The sequence below is a fragment of the Phalaenopsis equestris genome, unplaced genomic scaffold (genome assembly GCF_001263595.1).
Source record: "Phalaenopsis equestris unplaced genomic scaffold, ASM126359v1 Scaffold000761, whole genome shotgun sequence".
In the NCBI taxonomy this organism is placed as follows: domain Eukaryota; kingdom Viridiplantae; phylum Streptophyta; class Magnoliopsida; order Asparagales; family Orchidaceae; genus Phalaenopsis; species Phalaenopsis equestris.
Genome location: NW_018165201.1, coordinates 2,886,855 through 2,904,190, shown reverse-complemented (window position 1 = coordinate 2,904,190; position 17,336 = coordinate 2,886,855). Strand labels below are relative to the sequence as shown.

The following is a 17,336-nucleotide window of genomic DNA, read 5'->3' as shown; positions in this document are numbered from 1 at the left end:
CCCCCCCCCCCCCCCCCCCCCCCCCTCTAGCCGCCAGCCTACTTCCTCCCTGCTCCCTCAAGGTCTCTAACAGCCGGCCGCACCCTTCCCAGCCGGCTGCCCACCTATCCAGCCCCCAACCTGAATCCAACCGCCCTTATCTGCAGCTATCCTTGCTGTGTAACCCATCCCACCATCACCCAACACCTTGCCACTTTCTTCTCTGCAGCCTGCCTTGCTGTCCCATTCCTTCAGCCCTCGAAACGCCCACTAAATCCCTTCCCAACTACTGTACAGCCACCAACCTTTCCCCTTCTCCTTGCTGCTTCGCCAACGCCACAACCGGCGCTAGCCAAAGGTTGTTGTTTCTATGTCATATTTCCGTTTTGAGCTATGCTGTAACCCTGATCTCTTTGTTGAATAAAGTTTGCTTTTGTTTTTGTTGTTTCGAATTAGTTCCGGTATCATAAAATTATTGTGAAACAATTGGAAATAAAAAGTATAGATCAAAAGTCACTTGGCTAGAAATTGTGCAAAAAATACTCAACAAAATAATGCTAACATCTTATGTAGCACACCAAAAAAAAAAAGATTCAAAATCAAGCATTCATAAAACCAACCCCAAGTAGTGGAATAAGGACAATGATGATGTGATGATAAAAAATGGCCATGTAGATGACATGATCAACACAATATTGATTATTATTCCATACACATTTTTGCATTTATGGAACTTTTACAATACAAAATAAAAGTTTTTTTTTAATCCGCTTAAGAATTGTGATATCTTTTTTATTAATTTTTCTTTTTGCAAAGAGTGATAGATTTAACGAAACCAGATATATTAACCTTCAAGAAGCTAGATTCACCTGTAGCTAACAGGGCATCATGATATATTTCAATAAGAGATAAAAGTCCAACTTCCATACCAATCGAGATGAAGCTTCCAACTGCAGAACTGCTCCGCGTATTTCACCGAGAGCATTGAAATCTCCGTCTTCCAACTTTCTCTTGAGCGCATCCACATTATGAGCTACATCCTGAGAATCAAGGGACAACATGGAAATTATAAAGAAGATTTACTACCATTCAATTTATATGCATCTACCTATCACCTAAAACTTCAATTTTTACATGTAAGCCACGTTGTCTATGCATGAAAAGATGTATTTCACTTCTTAAAAGTTAAAATAGTGGTATTTTAAAGGCGATATAAAAGATTTGGGTGATACAAATATATAAAGTACAATTTAGTCATTAGATATGTAAATAGGTGGTATGTATGTAAATGCCCACAACACATTCAGAGTACATGAAATTGAAACATTCCTAAACTAATAAAAGTTGAATGCATGCTGCATTAATAAAAAATAAAAAAGACAAATGAAACAATTAGACGGTTTCGAGATAATAAATCTCACCTTATTTATATTGTCAGACAGAACCTTCTCAAAAACTCCAAATGGTAGAGCAATTGATGTTGGGATTTCTATCCAAGAAGGCACTTTTCCTTTGAGAAATGATATATTACGTGATTTAGCCCCAACCTGAAAAAAATAGACATTTCTACAGATCATTCTAAAAGCAAAGAAAGAAGATCGATGTGACCCATCACAAATAATTCAAGACGATGCAAAAATGACAAGGTTGAAAAGAGGATAAAATAATTTTTCAAGGTGATAAAAGTAAAATGAAACCATTTCATTCGTAAACTCCTCGGCAACTATAGCATATTGACCGGCAAAACTCTTCCTGACTATGTTTAGAGATGGAGTTCTGCCATCACTTGTATCTCTAGAACTTGCTTCAGTTAGTTCACCCTCAGTGATCTCACTATAAAATTGAAAACATGAACAATGTTATCTTTTAGAGCAACCTAAGAAATAAAAATAGAGCAAGCCTCTTCTGAGCAGCTCATTATTGGGGCATTTACATACACACCACACAATTCTTATGAATTAACATATCTAACACCTAAATATTATATATACAGGCATATCGCAAAAATCTTTAACATCACATCAACAATACCATCGCCACTAACTTTTTAAAAGTGAAATAAACCTTTTCAAACATACGTGTATAACACCAAGGTGTTAGAAGTGTAAATATGAAATAATGGGTTAGATAAGTAAATACATAGGAATTCTGCGGTATGAAGGTGAATTTACTCATTTTTTTTACAAGGATATGAAACTGGACCATTACGCTTTAATCATTTTTGTACATTATTCTGATAAGGAGAGATAAATTAAATGGGTTTTTTTTTTGCATTTACATACATTCCACCTAAATTTTACTTCAACATTTATACCACCCAAATTGCTCATATCACATAAAAAATACCACAATTTTAACTTTAAAAAAAGTGAATACACCTTTCCATGCATAGGCAAATTGGTGTATATATAAATATATATATATATGGAAAAATTGAAGTTTAGGTGTTAGATATGTAAATACATACGAACTGAGTGGCAAATCATCCTTTTTTTTTTTGGTCTTTTTTTAGCAGAAAAAAATGTTATTGTTCACCTGTAAATGATCTCCGCAGAAGTAGGTTTTAGGAAAAATAATTTTCCTACATTTCTTTCAAATTCAGCCAGAATATTGGGATCAAAGCAGGTGGCAAAACATACCTAAAACAATAAAAATATAAACAATGATAACATTTATTCATAAACCAAATAAAATTTAAGAGAATAACAACTAATGCTGAACAAACTCAAACCTTGCTATTTCTTGCACGAACGGAGACATGAGAAAGAACATCTGGCATATCAGATGTTAGTACAGCAACAGCGCCATCTGGAATTTCCTCTTCTCCCTTTACACTTTTGGCCACCAAAATTGTAGGCCGGTCGTAGGATTTGTTCTGGACAGAAAGCAACTCATTCACCGTGACTATATAGCCAGAAACCTCAGCAGGACTTATGATTTGCCAACTGCACTAAAAATTCAAGACCATATCAGGAAGCTGAACAAACTTTAAATAGAATAAAAAGAAAAAAAGATTATATCCATTCTCATTTATGAAAAAATATTAGGTCAGGACTCCGGATGCATCCGGAGTCCAATGGTGGGGCGCCACGTGTTAAGTGGGCCCCAAAAATTTTAACACTGACCAATCCCAGTGTATTACAGTGGACCCACTTGACACGTGGCGCCCCATCATTGGACTCCGGACGCAAATTATGTCCGGAGCCCGGATGTAATATTTGCACCTCATTTAGGGGCGGTTTGGTTTGTTTAAAAAGAAATACAATATAAAAAGAATGAATATAGATGATGGCAGAGGAGGGCGGTGACGACAACCAGTGGATATTGATTATGGCAGCTGGCAACACTTTACGGAAATGATGTATTTAAAATTCACTCAAATCTAGTGAATTTCAAATACATTGAAATCAACTAGAGAATGAATTCCAGATGCATTGTTAATTTTACACTGCATTTAGAGTTCATTTGACCAAGCACCCAAATTTTTGAAACTCCTATCAAAAATATAGTGCACTACTTTTGTAGCAAACCAAACAGCACCCCCTCACTGAAATCATTCTTGGAAATTAATTCAGGCTAAAGAAAACTTCAAAATTTTATGGGACACTACAATCTAGTGAAGATAAAACTAACTGGACCTTCCAAGTTGTGCCAACTTCCTAAGAATCGGATCAATCCGATTAAGTAATGTTGATAATGCAGCAGCAGAACCAGCTCGAATTATTTCCTCAGTAAAAATGTTAACCTATAAAGTAGCCAAACAGTGTTAATCTTCAATAAAAAAGGTCGGTGCATCAAACTCTAACTTCCGATGATCTATGATCATATAATTTGTTAAATTTAGCATGTATCCATATACTTACAGCCCACTGATTTACTCCTAGCAATGATCCTAAGTATTCAGCTGAGGGCTGAAGAATTTGATGGAAATATTCAGCCTTGCTTGATAAGGCAAGTCGAGTCCTATCGAGAAATGCCTTCGCAAATAATGCCCATTGATTATCTTTTCTTTTGGACAACTCCAGTGCATGGTTCCATCCCTTTTGCACAAATAAAAGCACAAACGTATTTAATTTTGCCAAGCATGGTGATATATAGAGCAATGCTAAGCTTAAGAACATGTGCCACAGAAATTTAATTTTGCATTTATAATAAAATGGAAAAAAAAAAGGAAGATACATACCACTCAATTGTTAGGCATTTACATATCTAACATCTAAACTTCAATTTTGCATACATATCTGATACGATTCGACGCCAATGTTTTCGGATCAATCCCTTCAATCCCACCGTCGCTTACCGAGAAGCACCTACTGCCATAGTGGATTTTGAAGAATATCTTTCCTTTTTTTAAACAAAAAAAGCATTTTTTTTAAAGAAAAAAAAACTTCCCCAGAAATCTATTGGGCTCAGCAACGGTGATGGAATAAGGAATATTCTAAGATTTCCTTAAATTAATTTTCCCTGTGACGATGATTCCCTTCCTTAATTAATCCTTCCTTTTTCTGCTTTGCTGTTTCCAAAGAACTCCTTCCCTGGATACTGCGTAACTTTCCCTGGGCCTCTTGTTGCCACTAGGAGCCGAACTGCACGGACTCCACACAAAACAGCCGCCGGACCGCCGGAAACTGTCAGAGTGGTGATGGATTGCCGAACCACAGCCGGAACTGCAGCAATCGCAAAAATAAACATTCCAGGAATGCAGGATTTGCTGTTTTCGACGTCAAACCACAAACCCAAATCACGAACTAGAACCAGAAGCTCTGATACCAATTTGATATAATTCAACGCTAAAATCGAAAGGTCTTTCCACAGAAATTAGGACAACACAATTTTATTGTAAAAACCCAAACAACTCAACAAGAACACAAAGATAAACACCTACAATTCGAGAGGTAGCCGGTCTCTCCCAATCCATACAATTCGGGAGGTAGGAAATTTCTCGCAAAACCTAGACATGAGACTCACAAATCCAATCTCATGCATAAACCTATCCATAAACATAATAAGCTTATTTATACCCAACAATAATAATAATAAAAGACTAAATTGTCCTTAAACTTACAAAAGACGAACTTGCCCTTAGTCTAAACATAGATGTAACAACATCACCTTACCTATGTATGAAAAAGTGTATTTCACTTTTTAAAAGTTAAAATGGGGGTATTATTTATGTGATATTAAAGATTTGAGAGCTATAGATGTTAAAAGCAAACTTTAGATGTTAGATATGTAAATATATATAATGGGTGGGTAGTATATGTAAATGCCAACAAAAAAAAAAATGATCATCAGCAAATAAAATAATAAGCAAATGGAACCATATACAAGCATACAATTCTCCAAAAAGTAAAAAATTCAATCAATTCAGGTAATCAAAAATAATGGCAAAGCATAATCAAATAAAACCTCATTTGCTTCAATTAGCAAATGTTTTAGCTAATAAATGCACAAATGCATAGAACTACAACGTATTTAGCATTATCAAATTGTAGATGTCATATAAATTTTGTATCTTGAGTAATTCTTATTGTTATCAACCATATGCATCTTGTAAGAGTGTTTAAAGATGCAAGATCTAAACTTAATAGTTGAGCAAAGAATCAGCGTTCATCTCTTAGGCATGAGAAAATATCATCAACAATCTCAATTTAGAAAAGAGATTATGATTCAAAGAGAAAAAATTTATTTAACAAAATTTAAATAAAATACATAACACATTAATCAGTCCGAAAAAATAAAACGAACAAATGTCTATGTAATTTTCTTTCATTTAAGGTTTAGCTGATTTACACAGGAAATTGTCTCTACAAATATGAAGGGAATGAACTGCAAGTAAAACGTATAGCCAAAGCTTTAAATTCATATGAGATATTTTCATGCCAACATTACAGAACAAATGAGATATTTAAAAATATGCTATCTCTAGAATTAAATTCATTAGTTATAAAATGATGCTATAGGGGAAGACAATGAAACATAGACTTAGATTGATAATAAGGGTACTTATATTTTGTGATTCGTGGCCCGAGTCACCCATCATATCATAAATTTGAGCTACATACTTTATAATTTATCACTCACCACAGAGGATGTTTAAATTAAAAAATGACCCAATATCGATTTATTTCAATTTTAAATAAGTTTCAAACCACATGTTGGTGATGGAGATCTTGGTATTTGCATAGATCAGAAATAAATTATCAGTTAAATTCAATTGGTTTTAAACTACTTATTTAATAGTAATTTAAAATTTATGTATTATGAAATGATATGATGACTACCAATGAGAACATTAATGTTCATTATTAACTTAAATCATTGATTTAGTTTGTTCTATATGATTTGGCATGGGTTCAAGCTAGTTTTGCTCGAGGTTGATCCCAGATTCAGATACTTATAATTTGTTTTACTGTTTTGAACCTCCTATGTAGAGAAATTTGGATATTTTTTGCCTATCTATTCTAGGTCTTGATTTGCTTCTTACAAGATTTTGTATTTGAAATTATCAGTGTACCAGCCTTTGTGCAGAAAACCATATTGTTAATTTTCGTTTTAAGACACTAGAAATCTCTATTTTCTAGTTAAGCATTTTAGAGTTCATGTGGCTTGTTGCTACAACAACCTGGATTTTTCACACCACCATTTAATACTTGGAAAATTTAATGGACTCGTTTCTACTCTAGTATTTATGTTAAGTGCTACTGCTTCCAGCATATAACAAAGAAAGATTTACATACATACCGCTCAATTCCTATGTATTTACATATCTAAAACCTAAACTTCCATTTTTACATACATGCCGCATCAGCTATGCATAGAAAAGGTGAATTTCAATTTTTAAAAGTCAAAAGTAGTGGCATTTTTTATGTGATATGAAAGATTTGGGTGGTGTAAATGTAAAAGGTAAACTTCAATTGTTAGATATGTAAATACATAGGAATTGGGCAGTATGTATGTAAATGCCCCTACAACAAAATGCTGAGCTCCGTTCAAGTGATTAATTTTGAAGATGAAGAGGACAGGATAGGCAAAAGCCATGCTGACCAGTCCCATCAATAATCATATTTGCATAAACCCACCAAAGCATGACCATGTAATTAATAATTTACCTGATTGGTACCAAAATAATTATGATCCAATTACAAGAAATATTCTAAGAAACTTCTCCTTCAATGCACATATAAAAAAGTAAATGTATTATAATAAAGAGAAATCTAAAGAAAAAGGCCAAAGATAAGATTATAATACCTTTAAGCAGTATATAAGATCCTCATTGTTATCCGAAGACAATGCAAGATTTTCAAGGACCAAAGAGATAAAGTACATGATTTTCTGCAAAAGAAACAAACAAAGCATGCCAAAGGAGGATGACCATAATGTTCAACATCTGCTACGGGGACGTTTGAGACCAAATTTAATTATTATTATATATATATATCATATTTGATATATTATAACATGTTTAGCTGTTTTTAAAAACACTCGAAGTAAGTTTTCGATGTTTTGTGTATTTTTAAAAACAAGCTAATTTATGTTTGAAAATAAAATAAAAACATGAAAAAAATGCATTAAACAAATATGTTTTTAAAATAAAAATAACATATTTAATAAATAAAGACATCCCAAACAAGCCCTAATAGAAGAAAATCAGATAAAGAATTCCTAAGAGAATTATTAAAAAAATAAAAGGTTAAAAACCTCTGGTTCTGCATTGTTGAGCTCCTCGTATCCCCTCTCGATTGCAGTCCTAACTGCAGAATCAAGAGCAATATCCAAAAAAATGATATCCTTTAAACGCTCCTGAGAATTCAGTAGCAAAGGACGAAGCTCTACTCTAGCCTCCAGCAAAGCCTGAAAGGATAAAACATTGCTTGAAGATTCAAATCAGGACGGAAGTAATAAACAAAAACAAACTCCTTGATATTGTGCCCTCTTCATGCGGCATTTTCTAGATAAAGATGAAAGAAGAACGGGACATTTACATACATAGAACCCGATTCCCATATATTTACATATAAAAAAAAGTGTATAAAGTTCCCTCAGTTTGCAGGCAGCTATTTTCGTATAACAGCTTATAAAGATGTCAATTCAGTCCATAGATTCTTTGAATAAGAGCTGAATAGACCTCTGTACTTTTTCAGCTCTTATTAACAGAGTCTGGATAATTTATATTTTATAAGCTTTGGGGCTAAAAAGACCCCATATAAATAATCAGAGAAATATTTTAGCACGTTAATGTCAACATATCTGACACCCAAATTTTACTTTTTATTTTTATGCCACCAAAATCTTTCATATCACATCAAAAATACCTCCATTTTAAGTTTTAAAAGTTTCCATGTAAAGGTAAGGTAGCATGAATGTAAAAATTGAAATTTAGGTGTTAGATATGTAAATACATAGAAATCGAGTATGCATAAAAATCTTCCAAGAAGAATTTATGCACGCTGAAATTGCCTTTCATAAAATTTGCCTTGTACAGTTAACAAGATCACCTCAAGCAGCGGTTCTACCGTTTTATCTTCAATATGAGCAAGGATAAACTCCAACAGCTCCTGTTTATGAGTTGAAATCCCAGATATTAGCTACTTTCATTAAAGAGAGTTGCTGTCATAAAGAAAAATATCAAAGAGAAAGAGTTACAGGAAACCCCGAGGCTAATCCTTTTATAGGATTTATTTGAACTCCTACCATAAAGCCTTCACCCTGAAGAATAGAAAACTAAACATTTAACAAAGGGTAAAGAAATTTAAGAAAAATGTATATTTAGGCGAAAATCACACCTCAGATTTGTAACCTAAACAAGTTGCAATAGCAGACTCAAGGTCAGCGCCAGAGTGCACTGCCTGCAAAGATAATATCAGGAGACTATCCGTTGACACTAATACTATGAAGCAAAAAAGGATGGCGTAGCTAGATAAATTACAGACTGGAACAATACAACTTCCAAAGGAAAATATTTAGTACACACTATATATATATATATATATAGAGAGAGAGAGAGAGAGAGCCATTTATATACATACCAACCAATTAAGTATTTACATATCTAACGCCTAAACTTTAATTTTTACACTTATACAGCCAAATCTTCCATATCACAACAAAAGTACTACCTTTTTAACTTTTAAAAAAGTGCAATACCTCTTTTCATGCATAGGTAAGATGGTATGTATAAATAAATTGATGTTTTGATGTCAAATATGTAAATACATCACAATTAAGTGGTATGTATGTCAATCACACACACACACCAGTCTAATTGCTCGTGCACCAAATGCATGTGAATAAAATTCATAAAATAAACAGTTATATTATGAAATTTAAAATTATATTTAATTAAATTATCATTTTCTTTCATAAAAAAGATCAAAATAATATATTTATAAATACAATTAGATAAAATAAATAATCAACTAAGAAATTAGATCAAAATTAAAAAGATATACTTATAAACTCTAAAAACATTATTTAAAATGTATGAATTAGTTGTTTAAAAACTAAATTAATTATTATTATGATTTAATAGTTGTAAAATTATAATTAATATTAAAATCATTTTTAATTTTAAAACGATAGTATTTAATAAAAAAAAAACGTATCACGTTACTTAAAGCATTTCAATTATTAGTTTAATTATTCTTATTATTTAACACTTGTAAAATTCTAATTAATATAAAAGTTATTTTAAATTATATAAAAATAATAAAAAATTCATATTATAAGAAATGGTATTTTTTGAAAAATTAAGAAAGAGATAAACATCCCAATTGATATTTCATTTCACAACAAATAAAAAAATAATTACGGGTAAAAATTTATATCCTTTTGATTATTCTAAGGAAATATATGCCACTTTCAAAACATCTCAAAACTAAAGTTTTAGGAAAAATTATCGTTTATATGACAAATATAGAATTTAGTCAAATCATACTTAATACATTGAGTTGTGATCAAACTTTGTTCAATAAAATGTTACATGTTTTCATCATTTTTTAATTATCACTAAAAATAATTCCTTGCCGTCTTTAACTATTTAAATTTTAAACGTAAAAATTTTATAAAATAAAAATTACAAAAGAAGGAAATAAATTCCTATAGAAATTATAACATTTCAACCCTGGAAGATGAATATGTAATTATTTGTAGGAATATAGAGTTTTTGTTTTATTAAAGACAAAAAAAGAAAGTTAACTTGTCATGCACCAAGGGTGAAAAAGATATTTCTTTTTTTGATTTATTTTGTATGTTTCATCCAAAAATAAGTTTTGTTGATTATTTTCTAAAAGATATAAACACATATTGACAAAAGAAGATTAAAATGATCATAAAATAAAAAATTAAAATTCAAAGCATAAAATTAAAAATGTAAGCATGCTTACCAAACAAAATTTATAGCAAGGACATAGCAAATAATTAGCCTACTTCAGATGGTTAAAAGCCGACGGTTAACGTTACAAAATCATCGGTTAATATATTTTCAATAGTTTAGCGAAGCTTTATTAGTGGTGGGTAAATCGCTTATCAATAAATAGAAAAGCCACGCATTTACCGCTTATCAGTAATATTGCCTGAGTGTTGGCTTCAACTCTCCTTCGACATTTCAAAGGTGGCCGCCACTTCTCTACGATATACCTAGTGATTTAGGGTTTAAATATTATAATTTTAAAAATATATTTTATAACTTTAAAAACTTAATTTTCCACTACTTATCACTACACATCAGGTACAAACGCAAGTGCATGTATCGTTCAAGTAATATAGGACTTTCTATAGTTTCGAGTATCGATCCCACGGGGAAGACTGTAAATTTGACGGACTTAAGGAAAGCTCTAGCTGCATTTAAGGAGTTTTAGCTAGGAAATAGGTTTGATTTTTAGTGAGCTAGGGAATTCTACTTAACTACTACTAACTTCTAATTTTACTATTCAGCTAAGTAGACTAGCTAAATTAAGCATAAAGTTCAAGCTAATTAGATGTTTCCTCCCATTGTAATAAAACTAGTAGCTAGTGTAGGTGTAAATCAACTAGAATCTCTAAATAAACAAGTGACAAATAGGAGCATGTATTTTCTTTACCTTTTTTCAAGAGCATAATGAAACTAGGTTAACCTAAGAATTGTTTGTCTGTCACCCTAAAAACCTCCTAGTTATCCCTGTTAAAATCATCTCCCTATCTATTTGCACTAACCTAAGGATTACTTTTTTTTCACCCTAAAAATTAGTGTGGTTTTCACTAGTCGATTGAAGTCGTAGCCCTCCTGGATCTTATGGGTTCAAAACGAATTTTAACACTACAACTGCAATGTAAATAAAGTCCAAATGAAAAACCATCATAATCAATTAATTAACATGATTCTAATTTAATCTACTCCCTACAAATGCTGTTATTTCATCACAAAATGAAGGAAACAAGGTATCTACTTAGATTTCATGAAGAAAACCATAAAGCACGACATTTATATTAAATCAAAGTCAAATACTATGAATTACTTCAATACACTACAATGAAAATACAATATATTTATCTTCTTCCCTGAGAAATGAAGAAGAATTCCACCCCAAAGTGTTCTCCTTGCAGTCTTACAGCAATTCCTTACACATCTCACAGTTCTCAAAGTAAAAAAAAAAAGAAGGAAAACTCCCACTTTTTCTTCGCTTCCCCGCCCTGCTCTCTACCTCCTTGACTTCCCCAATGATTTCTCTATTCGTCTCATCTGCCTCTCTGAACAAAAACCCTTCATTTCGTGTGAAAAAACGCTGAAAAATTGTCCCAGACAGTTCTGACGCCTAGGCGCCCAACTGTGGCGCCTTAGCACCGCCTCCTCTATCGGCTGGGGAAATGACATGGCGCCTATGCGTCAATATGTGGCGCCTATGCGCCAAAATGTGGTGCCTAGGCGTCAATTTCTCTAGAAATTCTACAGGGTCCGACACCAAAAGCTAGCGCCATGGCGACATGGAGTGGCGCCTAGGCACCAGTCCAGGTCCAAGCATCCATTGCTCCATGTGCTCTGTTTCGTTCCATTTTCACTCAAGTTCGCTCCAACTACTTTACCTATTATACTTGCAACAAAAACATGAAAACATATTCCATTAAAGTGCAATATCATCCAAAATAAGTATTAAATACAAAAGAAAATTTAGCATATTTAAAGGACATATCAAAAGGTCGCCAAAAAAAAATTATTAAGAAAAGTTAGAGGCTAAATAAACTTTAATATTTATTTGGATTGTACGCTAGTTCCTAGGATTTTCTATCGATTCAGGTCTGGTACAACTGCCACTTATGGGTGCGAGCGTGGAAATCTGCAGCGGTTGGCACTCGTTTCAACTCTACAAACTTTTAGTGTAATGAAATAATTAGCATGTATATATATTTATTTTACAATAATATTTTTGATAGAAAATCCCAACAAGAATAATTCACAATTGTAATGGGGGCTTAGGATCAATTAGAAACTAAATCACGCTGCAAAATAACGGGATCACACAAAATTCGAGAAAACCAGAATAAAATTATGAAGAGAAGCACAATTAAAACAACTTAAAAAACACATGAGTTACATGGAAAAAAATGAGAACAGAAAAAAAACCATGAAGCCACGCCAGCAAAAATTTCATAATGAAATTCAGAAAGTTTTTAAAAGGAACTTACAGGATGTGCTCCACAATCTCCACTCTCTGATCTGACGCAAAAATTATGTCGAATCACCTAAATCCACATATTCTACTATTCTCATCTTCACTGGGATGCTTGTCGAAGAAAACACGAGAAGAAAACACCAAGCCTTGATGTTTATGCTGCTTGAAATCGGACATAAAAAATCAAATCCCGCATGTCAACTGCTCCTAGAGCCTATGCGCTCAGACTTGACGCATAGGCACCGATCTCTCTGTATCGGTGCTTATGTGCTCAAAGGGGGAGCAAAAGCGCCCCCTCCTATGTCAGCACCCACTTAAAGTGAGCATATGAGCCAAAGGCTAACGCATAGGCGACGACTCTTCTGTGAGGAGCGCCCATTTGGCGTTTGAGCGCCATGGTTGACACTTATGCACAATAGATGAAATCAGACAAAGAGTGTCTTCAATGTTGCCTCGAGCCATCACTAATGCCCCCTGGCCACCTTCCACATCACCTGTGAAAGTAGTCACGAGCCCTGACTTTGCCAGCTAGCTCACAAAGATAAAATGTTTCTTCAAACTTGAAACGTGTCTAACTTCAGTAAGCTTCCCGACTATTCCATTTAGCAACATGATATCAACATCAATATTTCCTACTATATTGCAGGCATTGTTATCTCTCAAATAAAATTTTCCTAGATCACTCTAAGTATAGTTTTTAAATACCTCTTTATTGGGGCATGCATAAAAAGAGACACCTAAATCTACTATTAAAAATTCAGTATTGATTAGGGATAAAACCAGGGAGTCATTTTGGATTTCAACAGTGTGACCAGCTTTCCTTTAAGTTTTGCAGTCCATCTTGAAATGCCCCTTCTTACTGCAGTTTCAGCATTCTCCTCGGCTTAATTTGGTTTTTCTTTTCTTGGACTTAGATCTGCTTCTGCTTGTATGTCTGCCCAAATTCTTTCCCCTTATTATCAGCATTAAATTCAGAACCTAAAGATTCACCATTCACTGTTTTTCTGTGAACTTTTTCAATCGGCATCAGACTCACGATGTCATCGAAGTTCAACTTCAAAGTCTCTGAAAAATTACTCACCATCGTTATCAAACCAACCCAGTTGTCCGGTAATGAAGATAGTATCACCAGTGCTTTGATTCTATCATCAAACTTAATCCTCACAGAACACAACTTGTTCATCATAGTGTTGAAATTTTTGAGATGCTCTGTCATTGAACATCTTCCACCATATTCATGTTAAATAACTTATTCATCAAAAAAATCTTACTGGAAGTAGAAGATTTTTTGTACATCTTGGACAGTGTCGCTATCAGATCCACCGTAGTTATTTCGTGCACAATATTGAACGCAAAAGATGATGAAAGTGACAATCGGATAAAACCGAATATTTTTCGATCCAACATTTCTCATTCCTCCATAGGTATAAACTCAGTTTTCCATGTGATTTCTTGTAGTGGGAAATATAATTTTTTCTGATACAACAAATCTTTCACCTGTATCTTCCAAAAAGTGAAGTTCATCCTATTGAACTTTGTCACTTTGAACATTGCTTCTTCAACCATTGCTCCCACTTAAATCGAACCCTGCTCTGATACCAGTTTGATAGAAAATCCCAACAAGAACAATTCCCAATTTTATCGAGGCTTAAGATCCATTAGAAACTAAACCACACCGCAGAATAATGGGGTCGCACAAGAATCAAGAAAACTGGAACAAAATTATAAACATAAGCACAATCAAAGCAGTCAAAAAAGTATGCGAGAATTTACATGGACTAACCCAAGAACAGGAAAAATCTACAGAGCTACACCACCAAAAATTTCAATATGAAAATAAGAAAGTTTTTACCAAGTACTCGCAATAGTTTCCTCTCTACATAAAGAAACTCTTAAGACTTCCTCCACCATCTTCCGTCTCCGATCGATGCAAAAATCAAGCTGAATCACCAAAATTCACCTCTTCAACTCTCCTCACCTTCACCAAGATGTTTGTCAAAATACACTAAGGAAGAAAGCTCGAAGCCCTAATGTTTACCCAGCTTGAAATCGGACATAAAAATCAAATCCCGCATGTCGACTGCTCCTCGCGCCTATCGTCCGAACTCAACGCATATGCACCGATCTCTCTGCGTTTGGAGGGGGGAGTGTGAATTTTCTATAATGTGAAAATTATGGTTGGTAGGTGTAGGGTTGTAGGGTTGTGATGGTGAAGCTGATGGTGTCGGAGTGAAGGCTGGCTGGACGAGTCAAGCGCAACGGTAGCCACGGAGGAGAGAGACAAGGAGTACTCACCACCAGAGTAAAAAGAAGAAAATATAAAGTACAATCTACAAACTACTAAAACTGAAAATAAAAAACTATGCAGACAATAGAAAACGAAAATAAAAAATACAATCTACAAACTACTGAAATTGGAAAACAAAACTACACAATCAACAAAAGACGATAGTATAAACTGCAATTTATAAACTATTGAAACTGAAAAACAAAAAAAATAAGCAGTAAATAGAAGACAAATATGTAAAGTGCAATCTACAAACCACTAAAACTGAAAACACAAAACTACGTTGTAAACAGAAGGCAAAATAGTAAGCTTACAACATTGATAGTAACTTACACATCCTAATCAGCCTTGTCTGATGAGTGGCCATATGATGAAGTTAAAATTTCTTAGTCAACCTCATATTGAGTTATTTGTACGTATTCGTTGGTAGCATCCTATAAATTTAGCTCTTCATGGATAGTTCAACTGGAATTCATAAATCCGTCATTTCTATTTCTTGAAGGGCGGGTTCAATAGAAATATGAATATTAATAGTCTCTTTAGGTTTAATCGTTATGACAACTGTTCAATTAACTTTATCTCCTGCTCTATGAGAATATCAAAGAAAATATACCATACCCTCTTATCTAGCTAGAATGAAATGATTAAGTTTAATATATCTTCTATTCACTTTTATTTCTACGATATTATACGGTTGGTTTACTCTTGTTCCACAATTATAAGCATGATCAAACCAATCACAGTTGAACGGGAATACGTTTCTCTCAATGAAGTCATAACATGCTATTTCAACAACTTCGAAAAACAAATAGTAATCAAATTTGTCGTTTAATTTATTATTTGCTCAATAAAACACAAAAATTATACGTCTTTTTTTCTTCAGACCAAGATCTTGTATGAAATCTATAGTAATTCATATCATAAATTTGTCAGATTCAAACCAAGATCTATCAACCCTGATCCGTCACTCCATTTTTTGAATCATGAATCTATGAATTCATAAAAAAAAATAAAAAATATATATAAATAAACGTGTGAACAAGAATATACTTTTATTTTACAAATCCTAAATTTAGATTGAAGTATTCAAAATTTTAAAAGTTTATAAATTCTATTTTTTTTCCGAAATAAAAACCTAAAGCTATAAGGGTGTGTTCTTTAATGTGAAAATTATGCTCCATCGATTTGGATAGTGTGAATTTTCTATTTCTTCTCACATTAGAAAACACACACTTGTAGCTTTAGGTTTTTATATCTACAAAAATTAAAATTTAGAAGCTTTTAAAATTTTGAAAACTTCAAACTAAACTTAGGATTAGTAATGTAGTATTCATGTTCAAATATTTATTTTTAAATATCATGAATGACACGTAATTTCTTTATGAATTCATAGGTTCATGAAAGGAACAATGAAGTAACGGAGCAGGACTTGATTAATCTTGCTTGAGGGGAAATGCACATGGTGAAAATTTGGCATATATATGATGTGAATGGCTACAGCTTTTATGCAACATCCTGGTTAGAAGAAAATAAAAGACTTGTATTTTCGGCATTTGTGTAAAAACAAATAATAAATCAAAAGACGAAATAGATTATTATGGGATTCTTGAAGAAATTATTGAATTAGCATATTTTGGCTCCATTGGAAGAGGCGTATTTCTATTCAACTGTAATTCATTTGATCTTGTTTCTAAACGTGAAACAGAAGTAAACCAACCGTATAATATTGTAGTAAAAATGAACAAAAAATATGTTGAATTGTTGACCTCAATTTTCGTGAGGTCTAGTATTTCTCGTAGGAATTAGGATCTAGCCTTAGGGGTCTTCCTGCGACTATCTTAGCCCCTTAGAAGTGGTGTCCGCCTCGTTTTAGTTCGACCTATTTCCGTCCTCTTTTGGAGTTTCGCGTGTGCGGTATCGACTTCTAACACTTAGAAGGATGAAACCGACATGAGGTGGATTCCTATAGGACCTTTCCGAGCCTTAGGGTGGCCTTCTGCACAATTCGCACTCCTGCGCACACCAACTTCGCAATTCAGAGAGTCGACGCGTCTGATCGCCATGATTTGCATCGCTTGCACTGTTATTCGTCAAGGGCTCGAGTAACCTGTTGAGACAATCGATCGCGGGTCAATATTTTGTGAAATTTGAACTTCGACGCGTTTTGACCCGATTGTCGACGACGTCGTCCGAGCGACCCCGGATGACGAAACGGACTGCACCAACGCGTCCGGAACGTCGATTTTGCCCGGGGAGGACACCCATTTTGTCGCGTCGTCGCGCGCGAATAAATCGTTTTAATTAATATCTAAATATATATATATATATTTAATATATATATTTATATATATATTAGTTAACTTTTTTTTTCTTTCCTCTTTAATCCCTAGCCGTCTCCCCTGCGCTCGAGCTCTGTCTCCCGC

General features: G+C 33.6%; 1 protein-coding gene across 3 annotated transcripts in view; it reads right to left on the bottom strand.

The window, feature by feature from the left end:
* Nucleotides 1–17,336, bottom strand: part of LOC110030854 (alpha-glucan water dikinase, chloroplastic) — a 132,960-nt gene that overhangs the window by 21,886 nt on the left and 93,738 nt on the right. For all 3 annotated transcript variants that reach the window (XM_020733796.1, XM_020733797.1, XM_020733798.1), the window contains 12 exons: nucleotides 8,766–8,828; nucleotides 8,626–8,688; nucleotides 8,478–8,537; nucleotides 7,681–7,833; nucleotides 7,231–7,314; nucleotides 3,843–4,019; nucleotides 3,618–3,724; nucleotides 2,711–2,924; nucleotides 2,515–2,618; nucleotides 1,677–1,812; nucleotides 1,401–1,526; nucleotides 909–1,019 (listed from right to left, as the gene is read on the bottom strand). In XM_020733796.1, coding sequence (XP_020589455.1) covers nucleotides 909–1,019; nucleotides 1,401–1,526; nucleotides 1,677–1,812; nucleotides 2,515–2,618; nucleotides 2,711–2,924; nucleotides 3,618–3,724; nucleotides 3,843–4,019; nucleotides 7,231–7,314; nucleotides 7,681–7,833; nucleotides 8,478–8,537; nucleotides 8,626–8,688; nucleotides 8,766–8,828 — 1,398 coding nt within the window. The remainder of the gene's footprint in view (nucleotides 1–908; nucleotides 1,020–1,400; nucleotides 1,527–1,676; nucleotides 1,813–2,514; nucleotides 2,619–2,710; nucleotides 2,925–3,617; nucleotides 3,725–3,842; nucleotides 4,020–7,230; nucleotides 7,315–7,680; nucleotides 7,834–8,477; nucleotides 8,538–8,625; nucleotides 8,689–8,765; nucleotides 8,829–17,336) is intronic.